The sequence below is a fragment of the Malania oleifera genome, chromosome 6 (assembly GCF_029873635.1).
Source record: "Malania oleifera isolate guangnan ecotype guangnan chromosome 6, ASM2987363v1, whole genome shotgun sequence".
Lineage (NCBI taxonomy): Eukaryota > Viridiplantae > Streptophyta > Magnoliopsida > Santalales > Ximeniaceae > Malania > Malania oleifera.
This window is the reverse complement of record NC_080422.1, coordinates 108,020,307-108,027,653: the sequence shown is the minus strand read 5'-3', so window position 1 is coordinate 108,027,653 and position 7,347 is coordinate 108,020,307. Positions and strand designations below refer to the sequence as shown.

Below are 7,347 nucleotides of genomic sequence, written 5' to 3'. Positions count from 1 at the left end.
AGTATATACAAGACATGTCTTCATGATGAACAAGAAGTATTACAGAACAACCTTAATGGCAAGAATGAGCACCAACAACTGTAACCTTCAAAAATATACAATACAGACCATGACCAAAAATAATGCCTACAAAATAAATGTTGACAAATCCTGCCTGATTCCTGCAGAAATGCATACACAACTCTCCCTGAATCGTTCTTACAATCCAAATGAATGGTAGTAAATGGAGGAAAAGAGGCAAAATTTCAAAGTAGTACAAATTATTCTTTCAAATTTTAACATTATACACATCTTTCTTTTTTTCCTCCTTGCTCTTCTCAACCACAATGAAATGTGGCTGAAAATTACAGAAGACAACAGCGCAATTTTTTGTTTACCTGCCGAATGAATATATGTACACACAACTCTTGAGAAAAACAACTAATACAACTAATTATTGTTGATTAAATCTATTCTCCAAGTAGTGAAATGTTCTATCCTTCCAATAGATACTTGAGATTTTGAAGCCCCTCTGCTGAAATGCTCCTCCTAACTCTAACCTTCTGCACTGCAGCCTGGGCAGGTGGGTCTGAGTGAAAGCACACCATGACAACAGTGAGATTGTCTATCGCTCCCCGTTTTATTGCCTCCTCCACCACTTCCTTGCAGCACACTCTCACATCGTTGTGCTCTAGAAGTCTCCTCCGGGCAAAATCTACAGCATTTTGGCTGGTGAAGACATCCCATATTCCATCGCTGCCGATGATTAAAAATTCATCCTCCTTTGTCAGCGTCTGCAATTTAAGTTCTGGTTCTGCAATCAATGGCCCAGCCCCTTCACCAATTTCCTTCATCCCTTCAAGATGCCAATCACCTAGTGCGCGGGTTACACCCAACTGGCCATTCAAATAGCCATCATCAATATAACCACCCAATGACTCGACCCGTCTCTTTTCTTTTATACAGCAAGGTCTGTGATCTTTTGACATTTCTATACCTACTCCAAGTCTTGATAACACTGCCCGGCAATCCCCAGCATTCGCAACAAGCAATGATCTGTCCAAAACAGGAGGATCACATCGTTTAACACATGCCTCCACATTGATACTATACAATGCACAATACAATTCTATCAAATGACTGACTTTTGACGACAGGGTAATAAGGTACATGTGTTTAAAATTTGTGCAATATATAATGCATTAGAATGCATGCATGGAGTTTATCAAAGCAACTCAAAAGTGATAAATTGAAATAAAGAAGGGAAGACCTTATGGTTGAAATGGCATTGCCACCGGGCCGCTTAACTGATTACAGTGCCCAAGCTCAATTAACAGGCAATTCAAGCCTGATTTTTTTTATATTTAGAATTAAGGAATGGAAAGTCCTAACCACATCAAAGGTTGGGCATGGATGCAACTTTGGTCAATCCTGAATCCAATCTTTTGTCCACAAGTCTCATACAGGATTTGCATGTCATATTATTATGATATAACAATTAAAGACAAATTGTTACAAATTATAAACTTTAAACAGACTTGAGAGAGCAGGTGATTTCAGTCTACGTTCATTACCAATTACTCTAAAAAAATTGGAGTTAAAATCATTGACAATGCAAGCATTTAAAAGGATAAGAGTAGATTAAATGTGCGAAAGATGCAAAACACTTTCACAGAGGCAGACCAATAAGACTGATCCAAACCAACCAGTCGAACACCTCAACCTCATGTGTGTAGTTGTTCTAGACAGTGAGCACCCTCTTCGGCCAATCCAGCCCAACAAAGTTCCAACATGATAAAGCTTGTCTAATCAATATACATTTTATAAAAAGAACATTTTACTGATATCCTATGCCATATCAAACCATGAAAATTCTTCTTGATTCAATTGCTGCAGCTTATTTGTAGATTTTACCTCATTAGATCTAAACTATGCTGTAAGTAAATGCCACCTGAAAATGGGGATGTGGAAGCTTACCTGCCAAATATCATTGCAGTGAGTGCAGTCGTACCAGAAGACAGGCTAGACTCAAGAGAGCAAGACTTTGCAAATGCAGCATCTGTCTTCATAAATGACCTAGTGACAACTTTCTCAAGTTCTAAAGGGAAATCAGCATCTTCAACAATGATCCTTGGTAAATGGTCTCGGACAAAATGTGCTGCAGCCTTTCCCCCATGCCCATCGAAAACCTGTTAATCAACCAAGCTGTGCAAATTTAGATGCCAAGAACTCAATGAAGCGAGTATTTCTTAGCATCTATGACAACTACTATTGTTTCTTTTTCACATGATTCAACTCCATTTTACAGAAACCCTATTTAAATAACCTAATAAAATGGTAAGATAACATAAGCTCAACAGGACATTAGGTCGAGCTCCAGCCATGTCATTTTTTCTCACTAAGCTTTCACGGGTCATTCTCAAGTCACAGTTGTCCCATGTCTTTCCATGTGTCATTGGCAGTCAACCATTAGCAAGCATTTCAGTTTGCTCTGTTTGGTGACTTTGGTTCATTTAATTTAACTAGTCAGCCTACTTTGATTTGAATGGTCTTGGATTTGCCCCAACTTTCAGAGTTCAAGTTTATTGGATTTAAGGTTAACTCAACAAATGCTGTTCCAAATTCCAACTGATTTTGTTGCAAATAATCCAGAACTAATGCTCGAATCCTCCTGACTAAGTCATGCTTTCTTTGTGTTTGACACAATACATGAAGTTCAACAGCTTGGATTTTTTTTTTAACTTCCTAGAATACCTTTAAATAAGGCCTAGTTGTTTAAAGAAATGCTGGATGGTTTGTGAATTGTGACCCTGTGCGCCAAACAGGTCTGTGGCTAGTTAAGTTAAAATCCAGAAAGAAAAATAGTTAAAAGCTCTGCGATTCTCCATCAATGCCAACTCATATATGTCATACATTCCTTTACTTTCTAAAAGCTTGTGAATCAGTCTAAATATAGATCTTTAAGGATAAAATCTCATTAATCTGTAAGAGAGATCAAACAATACACCAAGGAACGCAACTCAAGGAGTATCAGAAAGTAAATTGTTCTGGCATCAAAGACATGAAAGATATTAAATTAAACCTAATTCTTACATGAGGATAGTGAACTTTCAGTTACTTGTTTGTGCTCTTCTACATTTATATCTATACCATCTCAAAATTTCATGTTGGTTCACAAAATCAGCCTGCTTCAACTTTCAACTTTTAGGATGCTAGTAGACCTGAGCATGTGTTAGGTGACCTGCAAATTGGGTGAGAGCCCTGTGTAATGGGAGGCGTTGTTGCATACAAGTAATGGAATGCAGTGGAGGTTGCCAAGAGAGGAAAACAGGGGCAATCCTTAGTTCAAGTGTCACCCACAAAACATGGCACTTCTTTATTGTTATTCTTTCTAGCTATGTGCCATTATACCATTAGACATCTCAAATTGTCTTCTTCCATTGGCCAAAACCTTTTACACAATCATGATCCTCCTTGGTTGGACAATAACCTTGCTCCTAATTAGCACTATAAATACCACCCTTCTCAACCCATTTAGGAGATCTTTTGGCCCTCATTTCTCACTGGACTTTCTCTCTCCGACCCAGAGCTTCTCTCTCTAAACCCTTGTCATCTCTACATCATCCTCCTGCCACTTAACACTTGAGCTCCAAAGGATTGTCCAGTTCTCCTCTCTTGGCAACCTCCACATCCCATTAAAAAAATATATAATGCTGTTTTAAATACATTTTATATCTTAAGATATTTTATTTAAACATGGCCAAGCCTGGGCAGAGCATGTTTAGGCCCACTGGAAACCCTGTCCACCTGCATTTTGCTCAGCTCTAGAAGCTAATGACTCCACAATAGCAATTAGCAAGACTAAAAATCAAGTAGTTCAATCCAAGTCACTCAGATTTGTATGTTGGAAAAAAATTGAATAAGAAACTCCTCTGATTTATAACACAATACTAAACAAGAGCTCTTCCTACATCAAAATTTCCCCTTGTAAGCACCATATGAATATTATGAAGACACAGATTTTAGTCCAACCAGAATCAAAGCCAATATTTAGCAAGGCAGAGGTGAACCAATTGTAGCCAAGCCTTCCAACTTGGTAAGCTGTGTTGAGCTATATTGCTGAATTTTTTTTTTTTCACTCCCTATCAAATGGATAATTAATGAATTCGGAGGGTAGCATATATTCCAACATGAATTGCGATAGAAGAGACTGTAAGGAAAACAGTTGACACTTGAAATGGTACCATGAAGCACTTACACCATAAAATGATATAGCTTCCTCATTAAGTATATTGCCACCAAAATTCTTAGCTATGTCAGCAATACATATGTGAGTATCCTCCATATGATTTCGGCCCCCGATATCAGACCACTCTCCTGACCGAAGGCACGGGATGAAGTTTGCTAATAGATTCTGTTTTCTGTCCGAGGCCACTGTTGTATCCATTGTTTTGTCCTCAGAAATGCTTTCTAGCTGAAAAGGGGAGAAATAATATGATATTTTAATGTGAAGAGAAAAATGAGTAGTGAACACAAGAAAAAAAATGAGAAACTTACTGTTAAAAATAACCTAAATCTCCTGCAGAATAGGAAAACATCAGTGTAGGAGACACATGATAACAATGAAAAACTTCACAATATAATTGTTTCACAACCACCAAAATGAGTCCCCACATATACAAATAAATACAGACACGCACACGCACATGCACGCGCATGCACACACACACACACACACACACACACAGTGTAACCAATCACAACTATGCTGGAATTCCACTAGGTGGGGTTAGTTACATGAATCATCCAGTCTCATTCTGCAGGATCTAAGTCAATATCTTTCGACAATTGGAAGCGTTGTCAAATCCTTAATCACTATGTCAGCCCAAGTTTGTCTAGGACTCTTCTCCCTCTTACCACCTCTTAACATTAACCAACTTACTCCCCTTATTTGGTCATTGCAAGTGCCTAGATCATCTTAACTACCACTCCTTTATCATATCTTCTACATGTGCTATGCCTAACTTACCACAAATATTCAGTCATTAAATTATCTTTTAGCATTCTTATTTCAACAAATTTTACTTGTTGGATATGTTGTTTCTTAGCTGGTCTCAAAACCATGCTATAAAACATTCCTTGATTTGAACGATATTTTTTACAATCACAAAACACACACAAAGCACTTCTCCAATTTCCCCAACCTATTTCAACTCTATGTATTGCATGTTCTTTAATTTCTCCTTCAACTTGCATAATAGATTGCCTTGAAATTTACAAGTGCTTTTAATTTCTTGACCATTAAGTTTAATCTTTTCTCCAATAATTCTCTTGAAATTCCATGTACTTTGTCTTATTCCTACTTATCTAATAATCTCTAAATCCAAAAACTTCTCTCCATGGTTTCAACTTAGATAGTTCCACCTTTAATTTTCATCAATGAAGATCATCTACAAACAACAGGTACCATGGAACCTCAATTCATCCATCACGGATGCAAAAAAGATAAAGATTCAAAGCAAACCCTCAATACATATATGCATAAACCTCCCCTTGTGGATGGATGGTTAGGTTACATATCAAAATATGTCATTATTAAATAAAATTCAATACATGGGTCATTTTAAGAATTTAATTCATTAGCTAATAACCTCTCCAATCACCGACTTATAACTTTCTTAATCACAAAGTGCCATGTGCCCTCTTAGTGAGATACAAATTTGAAAATATTGTAGCTTCCCTAATTAGATCTTGCCAAGTGTTAGTGTTAGTATAACTTCACTCATCACGAATTGCCAGATATCCCTTGTGTGGACATATATTAATGCGCAACATGGTGTAATTAATAGCATTTCATATGACTACAAAGCCGAATTAGAAGAAAGCAATAGCAACTAATCAATAAATACAAAACATTAATGGCCAATTTAATTACAAAAAAATGCATAGAGTACAAACATCAAAACTTTAAATGACAAAAAGTATGTCACAGTAATATATAATAAGAATGATCTAAAAAGAAAAATCTCATGACCCTCCGTTTGGTTCCTGAGATGACTTTAGTTTGAAATCATGTTTTGCATTAAAACTCAACTCTTCTAAACTATAAAAATGTAAAAGAAGCAAAAAGTTCTGACAAAAAATAATAAACAAACAAGCTTAAAAAATTTCTCTCTCAATTCTCAGCAACCAAACTAGGCGTAAGAAAAACGCATCAAGCACATAAACAAGCAGCTACCCAGGAATCAATTCCAACCAAATGGAACAGACAGCCTTTTTTTTCATCTGTCATACCAGGAAGCAGGGTGAGAGACACCCAAGAGAAAAGAGAGAGAGAGAGAGAACAAAAAAAAAAACCTTCCCCCGTTTGTTTGGTAAGAAAACTGAGATGAAAAAGGGGGAAAACAGGCGAATTCTTGGGTTTTCTTTCTATGATTTGAGTGCCCTTCTAGGTAAACAAAATTTTCTCCGGTCCCAAACAAGCATGAACAATTTTTAACCTTTTATACACAGCATTTTCTCACCCACCAAAAGGATCATTCAAATGAAACGTAAAAAGAAAAAAGATAAAAAGAGGATTTGGGGAAAACTCGTACGGGCGAAGAAGACCCCATGGTAGGGCGGTCGCCGGAATCCACAACCGGAGAATCCTTTTCCCAATTCTCGATCTGGGTATGCAACAATGCGGGTTGCAGAGCCCAAGGCTTGGCGTTATCTTGGTCGCAGAGCCCCAAATTTTCCATTTCTTCGGCAACTTGTTCTGCGTCCTTCACACACATGATAGTGGTTTCAGGTGGTGCAGCAACTTGCAGATAGAGAGAGAAAGAGAGACCCAGAAAAGAAAAAATTATAAATATGTATAGGATTGAGCAGAAGATTCTGAGAATATGTTGACAATCTTTTGGTGGGAGAGATTAAAAGGGGGCTCTGTTGGTGTGTTTCAGAGAAGAGAGAGAGAAAGAGAAAGAGAAAGAGAGAGAGAGAGAGAGAAAGACAGAGAGAGCCGTTAAATTCCAGATTTTTCTAAGAAAGCGTGGCTGAAAATCTGTTTCGAGGGTACCCATCAGATCTTTTTTTAAAATGTGCGTCATCAAGCTTCAACTGTTCCCTTTCCTTGCTTCCCCTGTTCCCATTCTTCATTTATTTATTTATGTTCTTGCTTTTTAGTCTTCGTGGGAAACAATTTTTTATTGTAAAAGAAGAAATGTGCTTTAATTTTTTTAGCACATGCACTTATTTCAAGTGCTGTTATGATTCATCCGTGAATCCAAGAGTCCTTGTGACACTGTCCATTCTCACTTTTTAATTTTAATAATAACTTTATTAGATTTTGAGTTAAAAAGGTTAATGATGAGTTCATGAATCTTT

General features: G+C 37.1%; 1 protein-coding gene across 1 annotated transcript; it reads right to left on the bottom strand.

Moving 5' to 3' along the window:
- Positions 1-243: 243 nt before the first annotated feature.
- LOC131157893 (probable protein phosphatase 2C 27) lies at positions 244-7,066 on the bottom strand. The gene is made up of 4 exons (XM_058112341.1): positions 6,576-7,066; positions 4,238-4,453; positions 1,957-2,168; positions 244-1,035 (listed from the first exon to the last, which is right to left on the bottom strand). The coding sequence occupies exons 1-4, from the start codon at positions 6,756-6,758 to the stop codon at positions 474-476; spliced, it is 1,173 nt and encodes a 390-aa protein (XP_057968324.1). The 5' UTR covers positions 6,759-7,066; the 3' UTR covers positions 244-473.
- Between the last annotated feature and the right edge of the window lie 281 nt (positions 7,067-7,347).